Source organism: Cryptotermes secundus, unplaced genomic scaffold, assembly GCF_002891405.2.
Source record: "Cryptotermes secundus unplaced genomic scaffold, Csec_1.0 scaffold708, whole genome shotgun sequence".
In the NCBI taxonomy this organism is placed as follows: Eukaryota; Metazoa; Arthropoda; class Insecta; order Blattodea; family Kalotermitidae; genus Cryptotermes; species Cryptotermes secundus.
The window spans coordinates 1,791,163-1,815,340 of NW_019726238.1; the positions used below are offsets into that span (position 1 = coordinate 1,791,163).

Consider the following 24,178-nt stretch of genomic DNA (forward strand, 5'->3'; position numbering starts at 1 on the left):
TGAACGCGCTAATGAACCTTCGGGTTCCGTAAAATGCATGGAAATTCTTTAGCAGCTGAGAGACTGTCGGCTTTTCAAGAAGGACTTGTAGTTAGGTTATTTCTTCAGGTTTAATCAACAAACTTTCTCTTTTAATAACAGTAGTAACTATTTGTGAGTATGATTACTTTGATTTATTGAAAAATGTTCATGATGAAAGGAATGAAATCTGGTTTTAAGGTTGTTAGCATAACTGCATCCAGTTTCAGTACTGTTCATGAATCTCTTCATCCTTCGTGCTTTATGTATATGTTTTTTTCACACCTAGAGTTTATTCTGTATTTATGCATTCATTGAATGTTTTATGCCCCATTATGCTGAAAGAAAAATGTTTCCCCCAATGCTTTATAATATAGTAATGAAAGAATTTGCTGTTTATTTGCAGAGTCGAGATGTGATGCAGCGGTGCCTGAAACTAGTCACATTGGATTATAGTCATGTTGTAAGTATTTTGCTGAATTGGTAGTGTGCAAAGAAAAGTTTTCATTAGTTGACTTATGGATTTCAAGTTTCTTTTTCCAGAATTACAAATTGGCATGCAATAGTAATGTTACAGTCAAACTTCCAGAAGTCAAATTCTGTGTTACAAGTATTCCATTACCTAAAATAAATTCCCTGTTCTTTGTAATTCTTAATTATTAAAAATTTAAATATCAGTTAATTATTTTGTATGTAATATGAATCCAGCTTAACACTCTTTTGCCCTTTGAGGTAGATAAGTAATCATCTTGATAGCAGATGCAGTCTGGAGTGTTCCTTTCCCTTATTTTTGCTGTTCACTGTTTTGTTTGTATTGTCTATAGTATAGACAGTACAAACAAAACAGTAACTCATGTAATTTACTATATGTATCTGGACACATCTATTCTCAAAGGGACTATTTCCACATCCTAGGTTTGTTACCTGTATAGATATATGGAAAATAAAGGAAATGAATGAATGAGTGAATGAATAATAAAACAACACGGCTCAGCTATTATCGAGGTTCATGTACCTGCTGATGTTGCTACTCCTTTAAACACACTCACTTTCTCATGCACCACAGGTGTGTGAATATCTGGAGTCAAGAGATATTTATCTACGAGCTTCTGAATATGTTTATGCTCATAGCCACTCTACTTGGGGAAGCATGCACATGAAATATTACCGGAATCATGCAATTAAGTTCCATCCTCCAACAGTTCGTTACAGTTTCTTTAACTCACGTTTATTTTTGTTTCTTTGGTATTTTTTTCATCACAGTGGCTATTCTTTTTATGTATAGCTTATTTTCATCAACATGTTAATAGTATGTATATTCTCTTTGTTCAGGTTATAAGCAATAGTGAAGGGGAACTGAGTGCAAATTATCCAAGCCACTTAATAATCTTGGAGTATGAGCATCCCTCTACTAATGTAAGTGGAGCTCTACGGCCCATGGAGCCACCTCGCACAACTGGAACAATCTATGAGAACATGCATGATCCAACTAGACTACGTGACCTTTTTTTGAAGTCTCGATTTGCACGTTGTCGGGCAAGATTCCCACTTCCAGTAATCCTCTATCGTGGTAAACACATATGCAGGTGACTTACTTGATCTGTCAGTATAAAGTGTTTCTTGTATATTTGCAATACATGCGAGATTCTAATGCTCGTCCTTCACGCAGATCATCTACATTATCTGGAGGCCCAGAAATTTACGGCCGTTCTGGTTTAGACTACCTCTTCTCCGTCACGGAGGCAAATGCCGAAGATGGGGATGAAGAATTAATGGGTGCAGTACAAACACAAAGGGACTGGCAGTTGTTTGACAAGGTGCGAAGCCAGGACATTCGTCTCCTAAAAACGCTTAATGTTGGGACTATTATTGATTTCATGGTTGAGAAGAAAAAAGTTAAATTTGGAATGAAGTAAGTATCTGAAGTTGAAGAAGTTGTCTATATACCCTTGGCATTACAGTACACACTTAGTGAAGGTCCTTTTGAGGTCATAATTTGAACATGGGCAGATCCATGGATTCTTGCTAATAGAACTTATTCACATACTCCATCCACTGAGAACAGATGATCATTGCTTTTAGCATTGCATCATCTGCATTCAATGAAGAGTTGATATGAAAAAATTAAAACACAGTTTTATATACAGGGTGTCCCAGGAGGAATGTGCCGGACTTCTGGAGGGTGTTCCTTATGTTAAAGTATGCCGATATAACCCAAAACACCTATGTCCAAAGTTGAACGTTTACGGAGATAATGGCCCAAGAAAAGTGTGGTCTTCTGGAGTCCACGCACTGTACCTGTCAGCTGACAAGTCTTATCGATGTTTGTCCTTGAGTGTGGTTATGACGGCTCACACTAGCTGCATACACTCGCATACTAGAATGCGCAGTCAGCCATGTTACATCAGTGCTTTCCATTCATGTGTCATGTATAGTGCTTGGAACACTAACGACAACTATGACATGTCGTGCAAGTTTTTTTGTAGTTCAATTTAATGGCTTCATGTCACTCACAAGTTAGTTTGATGGTACGTACATTATTAACATTACAGAAACCACATATTCCTGCCAGTTTTAATATGTATTTGGTAATCAACAAGTGTGTAACACCTGTCAAAGTTTCACACTTCTCTGGCAATTATCTCCGTAACCGTTCAACTTTGGACATAGGTGTTTTGGGCTATATCGGCATACTTTAACATAAGGAACACCCTCCCGAAGTCTGGCACATTCCTCCTGGGACACTCTGCATAAAAGATGTATAATTTAATGTAAGTTGCTAAATAATGTAAACAAATATTTAAACATTCTATTGAGCCTCATACAACTGCTGTAAAGTTATTTTCAACGTAAATATGAGTGTCTCTTCTATATTACAGTATGCTCTTGATGCCAGAGCTGTGAGAGGTCAGGAAACTGGCTGGAGTTTATTTCTCTTCAGAGATGTCTGAAATCTGTAGCCTTAATACAATGTTAAGAATGACATGTGTGCAATGAGAGTGCCGTTGCTGATGCCTTGACAGTGCGATACTCAATGACAGTGACATATCTTGCTCTTGTATTTTCCCTGCAGATGTTAACAAGTTAGGAGATCTATTTTATGTAAATATATTTTTCTTTGCAGTGTGACTTCATCAGAGAAGGTAGACAAGGAGAATCGTTACTCTGACTTCACGATTGTCTCTCTGCCATATCCAGGGTGTGAGTTTTTTAAAGAATATCGTGATAATGATTATGTTGCTGAGGATTTGGTTTTTGATTGGACACAGTCTCATGTAGATGCTGTAATTGGAGTACCAGATGATGCAGTGTCTTCTCAGCTTAAGATTGACTGGGAGAAGTACAAGGTAATGGGAATTGTATGTTATATATAATGATAGAAGGGACATGTGATGGAACAGATTTTTATTACGAATTGTGCAGGTTACAAAGATGGCTTCATTATGCAACGTGCTGTTTTTTGTCACTGCTTTCTTCACATTTCGTTTTCCAGCCTGAGTCCTTCACGCTTAGAGACGTGAATCCATACTGTTGAATATAAACACTTCCATGGTTGCTCATAGCAGTGTTCTCTAGCAAATGAACACAAAACAGTAATGTAAGAATAGAATTGCTCATACCAGAGATGGCAGATAACTACAGTAGACCGCCTCTGTTGTCTAGTGGTCAGAGTTCCTGGCTACAGATCCAGAGGTCTGGATTCGAGTCCTAGCGCCGCCAGATTTTTTCTGACAAGTAATGGGTTTGGAACGGGATCCACTCAACCTCGTGAGTGTAATTGAGAAGCTGTTTCAAGGAAATAGCAGATCTGGTCTAGAAAACCGAAATTGACGGCCATGGGGATTTGTTGCATTGACTATGCAACACCCTCTAACCTCAAAAGTTGGCACTAACTTCGCCGACAAGCGGCAGTCGCTCGATTGGTATATTTTGCTTGCAGACTAAAGCCATGGAGTTTGTTTTTGTTTTTATTGCAATAAATGCAGCTTTTGTAAATGTTTAAAGAAGAATCACCAACAGGTATTAATGAAGGAATAAGTATTGTGTACTTTTGGATTTATATTTGTGTAAATTAAATTTGAAAATGGGTATGGAGATAGTATTATGGTCTGTCATGTGACGTGTGGTGTGATAGTAGTTCAGTATGTAGAATGAAACTTGGAATCAACTTCAGTTGTAATCCATCTCCTCACCTGACCGGACATATACACACAAATGGAGGCGCCCATCAAATAGAAATCAGAATTAAATAATAACGTACAATATAGCAATGGACCTCCAAGCACCATATCAATCATCTGTGTATACAACATGTCTGCATAAGCACCACCATACATTATTACGATTACAACTACCTAGTTTGAAATACCGTATAATTATATGTACAGATTTTAACTGTATTTTAATTATGTAACTAGTTCATTCTAAGACTTTACTTTCAGTGTAACTTTATATTTTATATTATTGTATACTATTTGGAAAATTTAATACTACATCATGTAATTAGCATGCAGTTCAATAGCTAAAAGTTTTTAAGTGTATTTACCTGATGATGGCTTCTTGGAAGCTGAAACATATAATAAAGTACTACTTGAAAATACATGCATATGTTATTATTGTGTTGTGACCTACTTTTCCAAGAGAGTAGAGACAAACTGGTTCCTCCAAAGCTTTGGTACACATCAACCAAACTTCACAATATCACATACCATAAGTCCATAATCTCATTGTTTTTATTTATTCTGTGGAAGGAATATGTTTTAGGTACTAGTGTAATTCATTTTAAGAAATACATGATTTTTAATGCCTTCCATGTCAAGTTTTTTTTTTTTGGTAAATTTGAAATAAGTAAGTGTCGAAGGACAAATGTACATAACCTAACCTATCATGTCAGAATATGTACATATACATCTATAGCAAAGAGAATGTTAAATATATTCTTTACATATACATTATTAATGAATGTGATAATGTAACACCTGTTAAGAATTCAGCAGGAAGTTCCATCATTTGTTATATGAGCTGTTAACTTCTTTCTCCTACATGTTAGCTTATTATACATCAACACTGAATGCAATTCCCATGAATAACACAAATGGTCAATTTTAAATAATCTTTATATAGCATACTGGTCTTCACATATTCACATAAGAAAATTATCTGTACTCATAAAACAGACATGATAGATTGAAACAGAAGAATGCTTGCTCATTCATGACCTACTATGTAACTCATTTTAATGCAATGTGTTAACACACAACAGTTCATTACCATGGTAACCAAAAATTATCTAATTTCAGAGCTTTTAATCTCACCATTATTTTATGTATAGAGAAGGATTAGAAATAATTAATGATATTACCTTTATATTTTCCAGGTGTGGGACTTGGTGAAATTGACCCAAAATTACATGAAATTAATGTTACGATATTTACAAGAAAATAGTACTGGCCTTCTTGTTCATTGCATCAGTGGTTGGGATCGCACGCCTTTGTTCATTTCACTGTTGCGCCTGTCACTTTGGGCAGATGGTGCTGTTCATCAGTCTCTCAATGCCACCCAGATTCTGTACTTCACCATTGCATATGACTGGATGCTCTTTGGACACAATCTTATGGATCGATTAACTAAGGGTGAAGAAATATTTTTCTTCTGTTTCTACTTTCTGAAGCATCTGGTAGGGGATGAATATAGTGTGGCTCCACGGTCAAAGTCGAAACAGAACACCGGTGGCAGTAGTGGTAGTGGCGGAAGCATTGCTGCAACAGTGCTGCGAAATGACTCTGACCTGCATCTGGATGGTATGCTGTTTGATGCAGATTGTGCGGTTAGTTCGCGGGGCTCCAACATCAGTCTTAACAGTTCGTGTAGCTCAGTTAGTAGCAAAAGTCAAGACAATCCACCTGTGCTCTTCCACAATGTGCCCGACTTATCTGATGAACATACTAATGGGTAAGTTTTGGTAACATAACGTTAGAGGTCATTCATACTTAACATACAAGTAGAGGATAATGTTTAGATGAATCTTAAAGAGAATGCGGTGGAAGTTATGGATTGCATTCATTTGGCTTACAGTATGGACCGGTGGTGGGCTTCTGTGAACATAGTAACAAAACTATGGATCCCACAGAAGGCAGGACATTTCTTTACTGGCAGAGTGATTAATTAGCTTCTAAAGAGGATCCTACTCCTGGAGTTAGTGACTTGAAGTTCACATGTTTTTACATTACTATCTTTGTGGATGTGCTACGTAGGTAGCAACATTCAGAAGCAAACTGCTGTCTTTGTCTTATGTACTGAAAATGGAAATAGGAAGATCCTCTGAAACATTTGTATCTATCAAACAACATGACATCGCATACTAGAAGACTAACTTTTCACAGACAATGCCACGAGAACCCAGAGTCTCACAACCTAACATATTTGTAAATTTAGAATATAAAATGTGACTTTTTTCCACATAGATTTCGTATTCTAAACATAATGACAGTAATTCAATCCCTGAAGCAGTTCCCCCCTCCCCCTGAGAAACCAGCAGTCAGCCAGTGAAGTGTCTCAACTTTTAGAGAACCTAAAGGTACATTTCCATGTTCACAAGAACTGGACACAGCGTCAGATAATCCAGTCCACATCTTAACATTCTATTTATTTGAGATCCATTTTATTATCTTCCTGTCTATGCTTAGGTCTCCCAGATGGTTTCTTAACTTCAGGTTTTCTAACCAACCAAAATTTTGAGTGTGTTTGCTTATCTTTCCCATGCATACCACGTGGCCTGCCTATATCATCATTTGATCACCCTAATAATATTTGGTGAAATATATGAATTCATTTCAGTGACATTACTTGAATTTATACTGTATTTTGCCTGTGGAATCCCAGAGAAAATGATTATTATAAAAAGAACAAAAAAAGTGACGCTTCCTTGTCTTCCATGGTCATGTGGACAGCGAAGATAGAGTGGAATTGAGGTGCTTACGGCTTGCGCGCCCAATTCAGATGGTTCGTTGCGTGCTCGTCGCTTGTTCAAGGTGCACCAAATCACTCCGCGCATCACTTGTAATGCCGCATTACAGCCGCGGCGCGCTTGTGTATTCCCACCTTTAAATGTGCTACAGATTAGTTATTTCATCATAATCCAATTGTCTGCATTAAATATCATTATTATTTCCAGTGTTTAAACTTTGTTTCCCTTTTCTTCATAATTAAAGGAAGTAGTAAGTCTTGCAGTAAATTTCATATATATATATATATATCATTTGGCAGTGTACAGCTGAGCTTCTGACAGCATTGCTAGATAAATTGTAAATAAATAAATGCAAATACAGCTTGACTATATCTGGTTTAAAACCATATTTGGTTAGTGATACTTTAGTTTATTTTCCATTTTGATGCCCCCCCACCAGAATGTTGTTACAGTGAATGAATTTTGACAGCTACCAAAATGTCATATAGTTTCCTTCCCAGCTTATTCCTGTTAACACTTAGCTTCCGTAGAAATGTAGGCTAATGCAATATGTTTTGTTTTTACAGCAATCTTCCAATTTATAATGCTCAGACTACGTGTCCACCTCACTTGCAGTCATCAGGATGTGAGTCTAGTCCTTCTGCCTTACCTGGACTTGGAAGTCTGTGTAGCCAGAGTGGGCCTGGTCCAGGGCCACGTTCCCCGCATCCCAACAGAACAAGTCCTGTAGCAGTCCCAGTATCTAGTCGCCTCCGACAGCGAAATGATTCCAACAGTTCACTAAGTGCTGGAAGGTGAGGGTAGAAAAAATGATGTCAATTTGTAAAAGACTAATCTTTATAAATACCATAGATTTCTTATTAACCTTACCAACTCCATAGAATAAAACCTCAAAGTAAGACTGCAGTACATATTGTGCGATATTCATTCATCAGTAATCTGTCAGACAACAGGTCCACAGTCTCTTCCAAAACAGTTCCTCCACTTAATGCGATTTAGAGCTTTCTCCTTCAAATGAGAATATCCTCTTCTGTCCTCAAGGTCATCCAGCATCTTCTTACGTCTTCTGGTCACTTCTATCTGCTCCATTATCTTTCCTTCAATAACTTCTTTTAGGAGGCAGTTACTGTGTAAGATATGACCAATCCAATTAGCCTTCCGTTTTCTTATTTCATGTAAGATATTCCTCTGCTCACTGACTCTAAATAACACTTCTTCAATTCTCACAAAATCGGTCCAACTGATCTTCTCCATCCTTCTCCAACACCACATTTCGAAGCTGTGCGATATATATATATATACAATATAGTCATGTGGTTTTAGTGACTATAGACGTGGTTTGGATTGGTAATTGGATTTATTGCACACTTATACAACTTGTTACTGCGCTTCACAATTAACTATCACACACAGACTAGTGTTCTCAGTCTGTTACAGTTTCCACTAGCCTTTGCTTGGTAGTGGCTTCCAGTTGCAGATGTTCCCTTTCCTCTGGATTCCCAAACTGTCCTCAGCCTCAGCTGCCAGCTTCTCACAGCAACATCTCACAACAACTGAACCCGTAACTCGCTCACTAACTCACCAACTGACAGCTCTTCACTGACTTGTCCTGTGTATAACATCTTGGCACAGACCACATAGAAAACACCACTTCCCATTATAGTAACCTCTTGTTGCCTTGGAATTGTTGCATTTGTGATTTGTGTGTTGTGATTTGTGATTGTGGTGGAACTGCTACCTAGCAACGGCTGTTGTATAGTTGCTTTTTTCACAGTCGTTGCTTAGCTACAGGTCTACATGACAAAATCCAGAAACTTCAGAATGTTAGAAATACCAGTGTTATCCATTTACTAGGGGACAAAACACAGATCCCTATGACCCACAGAAATCTGCAGCAAGGTAGTGATATATAGAAACAGTCAGGTGAGTCATTGTACTTGTTGTCTGAGCCCACTCCTAGCTTCCTGGTTACCTCAGTGCAACAAGGGAGTCTGTGGAAACAGAGCATTGATAATGTTTATACGTATTTAAATTATATACAAGTTACTTTCATAAATTTATATCTCACAGATCATATATAAATTCATCATATTACACATTTGGGATTATAATCCACACTAAAAACTCTTTTCCACATAATTGTCGTCTGCAGTGAGACACACATTCTACTGTTACACTAGTTCACCAGTTTACTGTTGTCTTCTTAGAACAACTGTGCTCTCTGTCCTATTTTACTAAAGTATCCATCAATAATAGAACTTTGAAAAGGCATCAGGAATATGTTGTTCACTAAAGATGCATTTTAATACTATGACAGTTCACATCAATAAAATAAGTGTCCCAGAAGGTGGTGAGCATGACCTTGCTTGCAATTGGTGTTGCCTTGGTGTTTGAGATGTTGCATGCTTCAACTCTCTGGATGTTTACTTAGATTCTAGAGTGTAGTGGTTAACGCAAGATTCTTTACATGTAACAGTGGTATTCAGGAATGCCGTACTCTCCGTAGCATAAAGGATCAATATCGTGGAGCAGTGTTACAGCTTTCCAGGTCTGTGCTTGTCAATCAGACCCTTTGTGCTTTTGCTCTCCAGCATTGAAGCATTTCATGAACAATGTCAAATATAGCACCATATGAGATTTCTAGTTCTGTGTAAAGTTGTAGCTTCACCCATTGATCAGCATGCTGTGCAGCGATCTCTATGTTTGATGATGCTGATCTACCCGATGAGAGGGAATCCATGACACTGGTGCAGTCACTTTTGAACTCACTGCACCAATGACTGACTCCCTAGAATGTCATGCATGGCATTCACACCATATACAGTGACAGACTTCCTGATGAATTTCTGCTGAAGAAGACCTTTGGCAAGCAAGAGATAAATCTCAGATCAAACCTGTATAAAAGACCACTTCAGCAGTGGAGGTGCCATTTTGAACCATTTACTGTGGCTCTCTGCAGGTAGCTGCTGCCACTTCTGCCTACCGGTGAGGCATATTTAACCGAAATATCATTTCATATTACAACTCTCAGTTAAAATTATGGTCTGGCATGACACAAGGACACCTCCGCCACGTATTTATTATAAATTTGTTGTCGTCGTTATTGGCATTATTGTACGTCTAGTTTTTAATGTATACCTTTAATAGTGCAGTTGGTATAGCAGCTGCCTATGGGCTGGACGACCAAGGAGTTGGAGTTTGAGTCCCAGTAGGGTCAAGAATTTTCTCTTTTCCATATAATCCAGACCTGCTCTGGAGCCCACCCAGGCTCCTATCCAATGGGCACCAGGGGCTCTGTCCTTTTGAGTAAAGCAGCAGGGGCATGAGGCTGACCATTCACCTCCAGCTAGTGCCAAGGTCAAGAAAATGTGGATCTATACATACACTCCCCCACACGCCTTAATGGCATAGTGCTTAATTAGTTAAGCACAGGGACAGCTTTACCTGTACATTTTACCTTTAGTGTTCCCTCCTGCAGGCTATTCACTGTTGGCATGCACTGAAATAAAAGGATTTATTACAGTTGTTAAAAGATTTCTGCAATGTGCTGAGAGGCCATATTCAGAGAATTTAAACATAAGAAATAAATGTTTTAAGAAATAAACTGTGAGAAGTTATTTCACTTTACCACAAGCTAGAAAGTCTGGACTTGTTCCCGTTCTCTGACAGAGTCTTAACAGAGTGCAGGGCAGGACATTATCATCTGCAGCTGTACAGTCCTTGAAGCTTTCTTGTAACCCTTCTCAGGTATCGTCATCACTCTCATCTGTCCCTAGTCAGGCTTCGTTTTTGTCTCCTTCATGGTTGTAACCGAAGAATCCAATCTTTTTGAGGCAGTCAGATATCACACTTGCCCAAACTAAGTTCTAGCACGATGCCACATGTACAGAGGATTAATTACATATAATTTTAGGCTGCTAGCATCTGTTATATGAGGGCTGATTTTTAGAAGCTGATCTCTACAAGATGCAAACAATTTTTGGAAATAATATTGTCATGTATCCAAGGTTTGGGTGACGAATATAACAGGTTCTGGATTGGATGATTGGATTTATTGGTACTTATTTACAATTACAATTAATGACTGCCTATGACTCACTCCATTCCATACTGAACTACGAGTGTCTTCTCTTCCACTGTGAATGACTTGGTTCTGAGTTATGAATTGGTCACTTCAGCTTCCGTTCTCTGCTGGTTAACACTCCACTGCTGAACACTAAACTCTCCTGTGAATGACTAATGCTGAACGATGGCTCACTCGCGAATGAACTGAACTCTTTTATAACTTTAGGGCAAACCGAATATGTCACCATGTCTTGCAGTTCCACTGTTATTCTGTTTTTCTTTGTTTATCCATTGCCACAAGAATGTGCTTACTGAACTGTTGCCCAGCAATGGACTATTTGTAGTCCATTCTTTGCCGTGGGAACGCACTTACCGAACCGTTTTCTAGCAATGGTCAAATTCATTGCAATGTTTAAAATTAGAGTAGGCACACAGTAGCATAGATGGTTGTGGCACTATGCTACAGGCTGGAAGGTCATGGGTTCGAATCCCGATGAAGTGGATTTTTTCCCCCTATTTACCTAATCCTTCCAGCCGCACTATGGCCGTTGGGTCAACTCAGCCACTAACAGAGATGAGTACCAGGAATATTCTTGGGGGTAAAGGGCGGCCAGCACTTAAGGCTGACAACCTTGCCGCCATCTTTGAGCCGATTGTCTAGAAAATGTGGAAACCTCAACATCTCACAGCCTTATGGGCCTCCACGGCCTGTTACAGGGATAGCTTTACTTTACGTACTAGGAACTGAAAACAGTACTTCAGAGAACAGTGTTTTAAGGATGGTCTGGGCTACAATCGGTGACAAAATATCAGTTGAGTTCTGTCTTCTGGGATGTAAAGTAATCTAGGTCAGGTGGAAGTCAGATGACATTTTGGAGGAGCATATCACCTCCATCTTCTTCCTTGAAGATGGAGGTGATATCTTCCTTCGAAATGTCTGTTGACTTTTGTCGGACTGCATGATGATATATCCCAGAAAACAGAACCCTTCATAGTCACTACTGTGAATACCTCAGATAAAAAAAAAAGATCTGTTAAGTTTAAAGTTATTAAATGATGGGGTGACACTATTTAAAGATATTTGTGTGACTTTGTCTGTAACAGTAGGTTTCAGTACAAATACCACAGCTTTTTAGAAATGAGTTATATTTTGATCTTCATGTGTAGGGGATATGAAGACATTCCTGTTCTATTCAGTTCAGTTCAGCATTGTATAAGAATTTTCAGTTCCTTCACAGTCTGAACACATGTTGTGTTTGGTACATTTCTTCATGTTCGACATGATTTTACAGCTGGCAGCTGATCTCAGGGACTGGTAGTTTACGGGGATCTGCCTCCACTTCAACGGGAGATTCAGCCACTCCAAACTCAGTGTTGTCACAGAATGGCAGTAATACCTCTTTGTAAGTACTTAAGAATAAGTACAATATGTTTGCCTGATATAATTACTTCCTTATGTTTTTTCTGTAATTAACTGGTTGAATTTTTCTTGCACTGTCATTCTCAGTTTGTGTTCTTTGTTCAGGAAGTATGAGTAGAGTGGTATTGGAAGCTGCATACTGTTTTGAATTGTGGAGAAACAGATTCTTCTAAATTTTGTGTACCAAAAAGCTTTGTCTTGACTCTCAAAAGGAAAGTATATTCACTGCATGAATCATCATTGATGAAAAAGAACACCCATAGTGAGTGAAGTCCTCCAAAGGAGGGGATTATTCTGAACATGATGCTGATCATAACATATCTTCTTGAGTTAGTTCCACATCCGAAGTAATAATTCCAGTACGTGATGATCGTGTTCCTTCTGAATTGGATGCATTATGTAATGTGAGGATGTAAATGTAAGAATTTGTGTCTTTTGTCCCTAAGTAGCCTGTCCATTTGCAGTGTATTGTGGATTAATTTCCAATCTGTAAATCTAGTAATTTTTTAGAAAGAAAAATAAAGAATTCTTCATCTTGAGATGGGATGAAAACATTCTTTGCTGTTCTTCTTACTGTGGCAGCTGTGCTTGTTCCAGAAGTGTGACAATACTGGTCAAAAAATAAAGTGCCTGTTTACTCACGAATTCCCCCTTGTTCCTCACTGTTTTCAACACTCAGGAAAAGAACTGGACCATTATGCAGATCATTTTTCTGGCAAGTTCACGGTGCTGTGTAACAGAAACCATCACATTTGTAGGACATTTATTTCTCTATTGTATACACACTTTTCTCCACATTCTGTAGACTGTCTACAGCTGTTACTCCATTTATTTAGTTATCCTGACATGTTATCTGCTTCCTATTTTACAACACCTGAACGGTTCTTGTATCATGGTTGGAAATCACATCCAGCAACATTTAAATTGTTTTGTGATTGATTCTTTCAATCTCACTGATGAAAACAAGGTCACACTAATCCTAAAAATAACCTTTATCTTATTTTGGAAGTCTAGTGGCTTGTTCTGTATCCAAAGGTACTAACCTGCTTAGGATTTATAGAATGTAAATAAATTCAATTCAATTCAATTCAATTCAATTAGTGATTATGATGATACTTTTCCAAAAAAATAGCTTCTGCCTGTTCTGGAAGGGTAATGTGACAGGCTCAATATTGCAAGGTTACATACCAGTGCAAACTTTTGTGGCTGCTACTGTCAAAGGGGTAGACTTAACTCTTTTACCCCCACCATAAAACTATGCTAGAAATATCTGCTGCTCTGGGTTAAATGCAGCTGCACAGAAGAGTGCACCATACTTGCTCAGATGACCTTAACAAGCATAGGTCATGGAAGAGACTTTTTTTTTTAAATCAGTATGTCTGACTTCATTTCATTTATTGACAGCAGTCATATACTATTGATTAACAGTAAGGAATGAATTACTGTGTAATCAGTAGTGAAAGCTGACAATATATGTGAAAGTTAAGGGCAAGACATCTGTATATTTCCTTTCCTGAAAGTGCCTTACATGAATACCAAGTACTACTGTTAAATATGATATATAATGACTTGGTGGGGGACAAAGTGGCGGTGGGGTAGGTTTTCTCTGAGTACTTCGGTTTCCCTTTCCAGTCTTCACTTCACCAAATTCTCCATCATCATCATCACCCGGGGCAGGTACAATAGGCCAATCAGTGACTGCCATGCCAAGTGGACCCAGCTGGACTCCACCCTCCACTAGCGAATTTAATTACATTAACAGTTGTGTTCTGCCACACCTACATGCACACACTCACCCAAAACTTAATTGCTAAGTTTTCACATATAATCCTAGCATTCTAGACAGCTATACTAGGCTGTTATATTTAATTTATACCATGTTATACTATTTTGCAGATGGTATTGCCAGCAATCTCAGGTTGAAATCATAAATAGCTAAACCTCTTGATCATACCCACATATGCATGAACTTGTGAAACGTATATTTTTTTAAAGATGTTTATGCAAAAATCAGTGAACTGCGCTGGTTACAAAATTCAAGAGTAATCTTTTATAGTGCTCTTGCACGTTACAATCTTTTGTGGCTTGTGAAATGTGCTTTACATCTTTTCTGCTTTAATTCAGTAACGTTATGATTTATTTCAAGTAATTTTGTTGTCTTCTGTGGTTAAGGTACTGCATAGTCACTGCTAAATGATGGACATATAAGTGCTTTACTTTCATGGACTGGACTTCTGTCTCATGATCTAATCACCATATCCAGAACATAAATCATATTGATTCTAGTGTTCATTCCACTGTAAAAGAATATGATACATCAGAAGCAGAGTTTATGCAATAATGGCATTAACTTTGATAATACTTTATTTTGTAAACACTATGGTCTGCTTAGATTATGTTCATTTAGTGTTAAAATTTGCTGAAAGTAGAGAAATAAACAAATGTTATTGAACAGTGTGAGAGGTGTGGATATGAATGAAAGCCAAAAACAATTAATTTATATCAGAAACAATGGAACCATGCACTGAGCCTCTGTGATTTTCATGCCTTTTGACAAAAAATTTGATTACAATCAAAGTTTGTACATCTTATCTTCCATTTGTATAAATGTGATAGGAAACCAAGGTACTGGGTTTTCATTCACTAAATGCAGGTAAATCACAAAAATGAGAAATACATATTTGGCGAGCAATATATATTATTTATATGGAGCTTTTTTTTTTTTCCTTGGCACTACAGCCCCAGTGGGTCTAGGCCTACCTCCATGAACTCTGTTCACTTCGGTTTTTCTAGATCTTACACATAAAGTAGGACTCCTTGGGCGAGTGATCAGATTGTCGCAAGGCCTCTACCTGTAGACAAACACAGAAAAACGCACACATACATCCATGCCCTGAGTGGGATTCAAACCCATGATCCCAGCTTCCAAGCGAGCGAAGACAGTGCATGCCTTAGACCGCTTGGCTACCGTGACTGGCTTATATGGAGCTTAGCCATAACAAAAAAAAAAATTAAATCAAAATTTGAGAAGGTCTTAGTTTACACAACTTTATGTTGGGATTTAATTGCATATTGATAATAATGAACTGAAAAAATATTACTTTGCAGTAAAAGGGTTCAAACCGGGTAAATGCAAGAATGGCTTGAAATTCAAAACAAAGAAAATCAGTATTTAAATTGAGAGTCAGATTTTTTCTCAATTGAGTCTTAAAATTTTTGAGACTCACTTGTGTCTGTGTCCAGTGAAATTTTATATTTTAAGTAACATAAGCTGTTAATATTAAACTCTGTTATATTTCAGATGTGAAGGACAGGTTTCAGCTGAATCAAGTACAACAGTCATAGAAGATGAATGTTTTATATATAATTCAGGACCTTCGGACAATATTACTTTGTAAGTGTTGATTCATAATTACTATTAATTCATACTATAACCAATTGTTTTTAACAGTACTCTTCTTTGTAATGAGAAGAATGGCAACGTTCCTCAAACTGACAAAATTAATTTGACATTCACTCTGAATTTTAAATGTATTTTACTGCTACAACAACGGGCATTATTATGGTGGAGAAACACATTCTGAAATTAATTTATATATACACTGACACATACATACACCCTGTCTTCCTCAGATAGCTGAATTGTCTGACTCTCTGTTGTCGTGTTAGCCGGAACATTAGCTATCATCTGCCAAGAAAAAGAATCCTAGTATCACAGCTCATACACTGCACATTATCAACATTGACAAGTATTTGTTAAAGAAAGTAAACTGTTTAAAAGAACTTAAATATCACAGTAGAATGTCTCCCTCTGTTCTTAAACAGACTCAGGACTCTGGAACAGATTGATACTAATTTGAGTTCATTGATCTTTGTAGATGTAATTGTTTCACAAATGTGAATGTATGGGGACTGTTTCAGTATACTTTGCTCTTTAGGTTTCCCTGCAGATAAATATCAGAGAGATTAAGGTCAGAAAACCTTGCCACAATCTGTTACTCTTCAGTCTGTCTCCAAACACCTCATTTGATACATTAATGTAATAGTAAGCAGTGTGTGTTGTAGCATCTTGTATGAAATAACCATATCCTTCGCCTAGTGGGGGGTGGAGTCCAGCTGGGTCCACTCAGCACAGCAGCCACTGATTTGCCTATTGTACCAGCCCCAGATGATAGATGAGGGTGATTGTGGAGCAGTTGGTGGAATGAAGATTGGCAGGGGAAACCGAAGTATTTGGAGAAAACCCATCCCAGCGCCACTTTATCCACCACAAATCCCACTTGACCAGACCCGGGATCTAACCCAGGCTGCCATGGTGGGAAGCCAGTGACTAACCACTTGAGCTATGGCGCTGCCACCATATGTCCTTCTGTAATGCTGCCAAAGAAAAGCTTAAGAATGTCATTAATAATTAATAGCCTGTTCCAAATTATGTTTCCTATTCATGTAGCAGTCTTCTTGTTGTGAAGGGGCACTTCAAAAGTCTGTCTCAGAAAACTGCTGTTCCAGTGTGTATTGTGGGCATTGATACACCCACTCAGGTGGAACCAAGCTTCATCAGTAAAACAATTACATTTTACCTGAAGAATGTTGTCATGACTGCCCACAGAAATGAGTTTAACAGTGTGTTCTTTCTTCATCATCACCCTGTTCATTTGCTTAAACCTGTCTAATTTTATATGGCAGTACATGCAACTTTTTGTCAAACCTGTGACTGTTAAGCTGATCATGTTGGGATTTGTGAGGCAAATATTCTAATCTGCCTCTGATTTTGTCAAGCTTTTCCCTGGTGCAGTCAGTATCTGTCTAGTGTGTTTCTTGTGTAAGAGATACCCAGTTGAACCCAATTCAAAGATCGTTGATGAAGCCTGAACTCAAACACTGGGATACCGAGAGCAGAACTTTCTGTTACACGATTTTCATTACTTATCTTTTACATAAATGTCATATGTAAAATCCCATTGTTCAAATGTGTGTTTCACCATCTCAGTTCAGTACTGTAAATGGGAACTCAAAACAGACTTCTGAATGGACTTAGAAGGGAACTGAGACTTTGTTTCTTGCATCCTGTTGTGTATTTAATCAATATTAGAGTTAATGTGATTGCGTGTAATTGTGCAGCTGTGTTCGTACACCTGAGGTGACCTCTTGAGGTCGAAACATGTAGTGTGACAATAATGAAAATGTGTTGTGTGGTCAGTGAAATTAACTCTGATAGTGCTAGAGACATTGCATAATAACACAACTGATGGTCCCTCTGCCCATGTGTTTCTCACATCATGCATGTTCAGCAGCTGCCTGCATGTTTTTCTCAAGGTCAGGCAGACTGGATTTGGCCAGTTGAGAAAGACTGTTCATTTATACAAATCAGGTTAAAATTTGCCATCTCATTATGTAAGCAAGTAGTTACAAATAGGAAAAGAAGATGACAGCAAGAAATGGCATTGAAAGTATGCATGAGTCAGTATTGCAGTGCCCACCTCTGCCTCTGCCTCTGCCTCCTTCTGTTGATTTAGGCTCAAACATTAAAATGTCTCAGAGACATAGTATGGTAGGGCTGTCAGCCATGTCTTGGAAGTGATATTAGCAGACAGTGTGTTAAAACAACTTATGCTGTACTTTGCATCAGTTTTTGAGATATCATATATCAGATGTTACAGTTTTTATCTGTGCAGCTTCATTCTTTTGTGTTATCTTTGTAACAGTTTACCTTCTGAAATACAGTATTGTAGCATGTAGAGCCGTTGCTATGCAATGACCACAAGATGGGGGATATACCAGGGCTGTTGCTGGGCAGTGGCTCAGTAAACACTTTCCCATTGCTAGGTAGCAGATTCTTAATAATGCAACAGTTAGACTACAACAGTGGAAGAGATGTGTTTTCTGTGTGGTCTGTGCGAAAATGTTATGAGCAAGGGACAAGTTCAGTTGATAGTTCTGTACAGGAATCTTTGAAGAGAGGACTTGAGCTAGAGGCAGAGGAATGGCCATGTAGCACATGTTTGGAACAGCAGATGCCAGAAATGGCCCTTGTTACACATACATCCCTTGTACCTCCATAATGTGTTCACATTCGTTCATTGATGTTCCCTTTTGGAAACAGAGAAAACTTGAAACTTCAATCCTAGTCTCCTGTGCTAGGCATCAATGGGATTTATGAGAAGATAAAACCCAGCAATGATTTCTTCCAGTTTCTCTTCAGTGAGCACTTGGCTTTGTGGGTTGATTCTTTCATATTTCATATCAGCACTGTGTAATTATTTTTGGTGATTCTATGAATAGTTCCCCCCCCCCCCAGTTTATAACTGTAATATCCTGAAATTTATTCCCAAATCATCTCTTTACTTTCCACATGGGTATCATACATGATGAACATGCATTTCAGTGTGTGTCAGTGCCAAGTGGCATTTTGTNTGTTACAGGTAGAATGTTTGAGGCTTGTGATTATGGTCAGCAGGCACACATAACATAAGCTTGCTTCACAGTAGCTGTTCAGGAATTTAATGGGTAATACTGACGAGAAATGGTAATGTGCATAGCCTTTTGGCATGCCAGTTATGCCACAAGTCCAAATGCATGCCATGTGAGTTGGCATAAATAGCGTATGTCCCTTCTGTGGGACACACCAAATGGTTCATGGCAAGCTCTTATATAATCTCCCTGTATAACCTGTGGAAGTTATTTGGGAGGGGACTCAGTGGTTGTGTGTTGCATTACTGTGCCAGTAATTGGTAACAATGGTAAATGGAGATCTAAATTGTTTCAGACGACGGGAGAGACTCCAGACCGTCCGGACACTCTTCTATAATGCATATTGCTCAACAATTGGATTCAGGTTTAAGAATGGACAAGATTCAGGGCTTGGAAGCTTACTGGGTAACATTGCTGAGAAAGTTGGCATCATTTCAACTCAAAGGACTTCAGTTTGAGAACTTTCCCCTTTTATAAGTCTGACAAGTGTAATGTTAAATGAGACTGTTGGTAAATATAGAAAAGATATATATTTTTGTAATCTAAGACTTGTTTTGTAAATAAGCATTGCATCTTATGTGGTGAAAATGTACCTTGGTGCTTGTCTCATACTGCCTAAGTAATACTGACAAAGGAAATATCTCTGCAACATTATATATGAATTAAGAATTTAAAAAGTTATCTATCAAAACAAAACTGCCACATTGTAAAATGATGTATGTATGTATGTATGTATATTGATTGTAGTCCGAAATTCGTACTCCAGTTTAGAAACCAATATGTACCATAAGAAGTTATTTAAGCGTAAAGAAGGATTATGTATCTCTTCATGTGTGTGCGCGCGTCTGTGTGTGTGTGGGGAGGAGAGCTGTCCTATCTGATATAAACCGGGAAGCACAGTTTCTTAATGTCATTCCCAAATATCATCTTAATGCACACCTTATTGTATTCCCTTTGTTTATGAGATATCCACAAATCATGCCTCTAAAATGTTGTTCTTTCTGATTATTTGAACAAATACTTCCCTCCAACAGGAAATCATTCCAGTTGCTACCTGAAGAAGATAATGTTACTGTGCCCATATATACTAACAGTGGACTGTTAGCCATGGAAACAGTGAAGTCTGTTTAGGTCAGGTCAGTCCATTCGGACCAAAGTCTTAAATGAAGAATAATACGGTACATTTAACTTGTAGCTTTTCATCGTTCACAAAGTGTGTGTACATCTCTGCCCAGTGCTTTGGCAACTTGATATTGCTGTGGCTTCTGCAATCCCCCTCGCTTCCTCAAGCTTCTGCTATATAAACACAAGCTTTCTATCTGTGGTTGGTTCGTATTTACCCATAATCAGGTATATCTTCCTGTATTCTTGCCTGCTACTAGGTTAGATCTTAAAACCATTACAAGAATGAAACAGTTCTTGAGTAAAAGGTGATCTTGTATTCTTATCTACACATGACCTTCAATATGATATAAATCATGTGCAGGTATCCCCAATTTACGTAGGTAATTCATTCATGCCATGAAAACTATTTGTGAATAAAAAATTATTCTCCCATTACTTCAAATGTAAAAGTCACTGACTCCTTCATGGGTCCCAGAAAAATCCCCCATTATTTGTTAACATTTTAATAGTAAGCATTAAAATAATAACAGTATTACTTGTTTATGATATTTATTGTTGCAAATAAAACTGTAATATTTTCTTACCATATATTTTGTCAAATATGATGCAATGCTGTGATAAAACTTGTAGCCAGACTTATTGCTTTCCTTTCTTTGGCTTATCAACACCTACTGCAGCCACATTCACTTGTCACAGAGCCACAGTGGCCACAAATAACATATTTGCACATAAAATGTAAGCATCAAAAGCAGAACTGATTCTATATGGTCATGAGTTGCATAGACTGACTGGGAAGGTGGGAGATGCATCTGGGTAAGGATGTTTGCAAATGTTAGTTGTTGTAGCAAAAATGAAATTCATTAAGTGAGAAGTACGAGTAGGTACTAATCAACACGTTCCAATATAGCGAAAATTTATAAATTAAGTATTCGTAACAGAGGGATACCTGTATATCAATTTTATCTACTTAGCAAGGCTTATTTAGATGCAGATAATTGCAGTATGAAGATAAAACAGATTCTTAGTCCCACTGGCAAATAATTTTCAGCCAAATAAAAGTACACTGCTTTTTGTGGCATCTTGTTATACAACAGTAGCTTGACACATCCCCTTCTGCCATCATGGCAGACCATATACTCATACCTTCATTCCTCTTCAAGTAGAGTAGTTGAATACTAATTAAATCTTCCAAGCGTTCTGTATTCTGAGATACAATACAATGTAGTCCATTGAAAGTCGACTGGTGTTTTGGAGTAACATGTCACCTCATTCTTTGCGGTCGAAGAATCAGCCAAACGGATCATCAGAGCTTGCCACCTGCTTTCATGCTGTTTTCTTGCTTTGCTTATTCTTTGAACCAGAAGATGGAGGTGACATGTTCCTCTGAAATGTCGATTAGTTGACGTTCAATGGACTACATGGTGTGATATATCAGAAGATAGAACTATTCATAACCACTGTTGTGAGAACATCAAATCCTAATGAAATCTTGTAGTTACTGTGTTGTCATCACTATAGTTATTTCCCTGACCTTTACTAGGATTTGTAACCCAGAATTTGGAAGGGTACAAAAACTATTAGTTTAAGATTACTGTCTTCTGGGATGTTGGAGTGTTAGTGTCCTAAGAGGATTGGATAGCTGGGTAGTTAGGTGGAAAGGTATATTTCTGTCAGTCTATAGAGTGTCACATCCCGGGAGGCAGTGATCTTCATATTTACTGCCATAAGAACTTCAAATTTCATGTTTGTTACATTAAAGTACCGTAACCTAAAATAATTGTTTTTATCTGTGCAGGGATACTGTTGAATGAAAATTATGTTATGTTAAAAAAAAAGTATTTTAATCATACTGGTATGTTTAAGTAGGGATACGTGTACCTTAGAGTATTTTTCTGATGTTTTCTGTGAAACAAATATTCATTATTTTTTTAAGATATGATTATGTCACCTGAAAGAGCACATTTTTCTCAGTAAAACACAATATACAAATTTCTGATCTTAACCCCATTCTTAAGAATGAAGTTTGAGTTTTTTTAAAGAACTTCCATGGTACAAGGTCCTCATGTACTTTGGAACGCTATCCTTTTTTACACCTTTTACCATATGAAAAGATAATAATTATTGAGCTCGTTATTATGAAACTTTTCTCTTTGCTGTACAATCCAGTTATTACATGAAACACAAGACCTGCTCTACTGCAAATTTTTCATGTCCTTTTAACTTATTTTACATTATATTTTCTAAAATCTACTTGAAAGCAGACGGGGCACGCGGTAGTGTAGTTGATTGAGGCACTATGCTACAAGACGGAAAGTCACAGGATTGAATCCAGATGAGGTGGATTTTATCAATTTACCTAATCCTTCCAGCCACACTTTGGCCCTGGGGTCAACTCAGCCTCTAGCAGAAATGAGTACCAGGAACCTTCCTGGGTGGGTAAAGGGAGGCCGACGTGTAAGGCTGACAACCTTACCGCCATCTGTGAGCCAAGTGTGTAGAAGATGTTGGAGCCTCAACCACTCATAATCCTATGGGCTTCCATGGCCTGTTACAGGGGAACTTTACTTTTTACTTTTATTTGAAACCAGAACTAGCCAAGTACACAAGTTGAACCTTTTTGTGGAACCGGTTTAGGCTGTTAATGGTAAAATCAGCTTCACTGACATCAAGTTTATCTGCAGACTCAACACAAATTTACTGCTCTCCTTAGTGCATTTGTGGAGTTGTATTTGAACTTCATACTAGAGGGATTCTTTGAAAAAATATTTTCAACAAAGTGTTTGGTCATCTCCTTCTCTGGGAGCTAACTAGCACGTAGTCTCCAGTTTCTAAGGTGAGCTCCTCCAAGTTGTGCTTAGTACCACTTTTCAATCATTTCCTCAGCAGTATCACTTAATCATCTTCATCCGTAACCTCTGCTTCACAATCATTGACATAATTTTAATCAGAAGTCCATTCTTTGTTCCTGTATTTCAGATTTTATTGTGGTTTTTAATTAACACTTATGAATTGCTTTTATTCTTTTGTCTCCTAATGCCTTTTCTCTGCCATCCATCATTGTGCAGGTTCTTCCTGTTCTTCTCCTTCTGTTGCCAAGTTTTCTTTCTACAGTATCTGGAAAAGTTGATTCTGTTCAGGTGAAGTAATTTGTAGCTGTTGCTGACAGGTCTGCTTGAGGCGAGGCACCAGCTTCTGCTTCACATGACATTGCTGGAAGTACAAGGCATTGTACTTTTTCTAACAAGACAATCTATCATGTGCTAGTACAGAATCATATTCTGAGAATACACATCTGTCAGGTTGAAAGATTCCGGCCATTTTCAAGCCACCGAGAATGTTACCCATGCCAAACGTCCCAACATAAACTGTCCCCAGCACTTCTGTAATGCGGAGTATATGCCAACTGTTTTCCCTACATTGTTCGAATGGTAAGCATTTGAGGAGCAGTGGTTATAAAAAGTTATAAAACGGCCCATATGCTGTGAGGTCAAGAGGCTGCTCTTTGTTTGATGTGTGTGGAGAAAAAGTAACCATCACAGTTACAACTTCAGATGCACAGCTGTTTAAAATGATATGTGTCATGATTGTCAAGAAGATGGATTTCTTCAACTTCAGAAGGTTTGACAGGGGTCTAAAAATGTGGAAATAATGGTATTATTAGACAAACCAGCAGAGTAGCTCCTCCAATCCTTTCCATTCGGATGTCGATATATAATCGACATGGTGACAGTGCTTCCATAGACGAATGTCGAAATATGATCGACAAAGTTTGTTTTGAGTTTTTGCAGTCATATGTCAATCATATATCGTTATTTGGCACTGTATACTATACCAACACAGTCATGAATATTTTGTTTGCCTTCTGCCATCTGGAAGTCATGAATTTCTTGAGGAATGAATGCCATTTATATATTACTTCACATCAGTGTTATCCACATGTCTTTACATACTTGCAGATGTCTGCCTTCTCGCATGAAAAAATGGAAACATAATCCCGTATGTGTTGAGGATGGAGAATCCATTAGTGATATGTTAAATGAAGAACTCGATATAGACTCTGATGATGAGATGAATTTGGAAAATGAAGGACAAAGTGTGAGTGAAGAATCAAG

At 37.9% G+C, this 24,178-nt stretch overlaps 1 protein-coding gene across 2 annotated transcripts in view; it reads left to right on the top strand.

Moving 5' to 3' along the window:
* The window catches only part of LOC111864109 (myotubularin-related protein 14), a 25,840-nt gene extending 4,392 nt beyond the window's left edge, over window positions 1–21,448 (top strand). Inside the window, exons 2-10 of one of the 2 annotated variants that reach the window (XM_023851138.2) lie at window positions 425–481; window positions 1,351–1,604; window positions 1,688–1,930; window positions 3,143–3,365; window positions 5,396–5,970; window positions 7,552–7,779; window positions 12,343–12,453; window positions 15,772–15,864; window positions 19,237–21,448. In XM_023851138.2, coding sequence (XP_023706906.1) covers window positions 425–481; window positions 1,351–1,604; window positions 1,688–1,930; window positions 3,143–3,365; window positions 5,396–5,970; window positions 7,552–7,779; window positions 12,343–12,453; window positions 15,772–15,864; window positions 19,237–19,399 — 1,947 coding nt within the window. In that variant the 3' untranslated portion in view covers window positions 19,400–21,448. The remainder of the gene's footprint in view (window positions 1–424; window positions 482–1,350; window positions 1,605–1,687; window positions 1,931–3,142; window positions 3,366–5,395; window positions 5,971–7,551; window positions 7,780–12,342; window positions 12,454–15,771; window positions 15,865–19,236) is intronic. The other variant, XM_023851139.2, reaches the window with a different exon arrangement.
* Window positions 21,449–24,178: the final 2,730 nt, after the last annotated feature.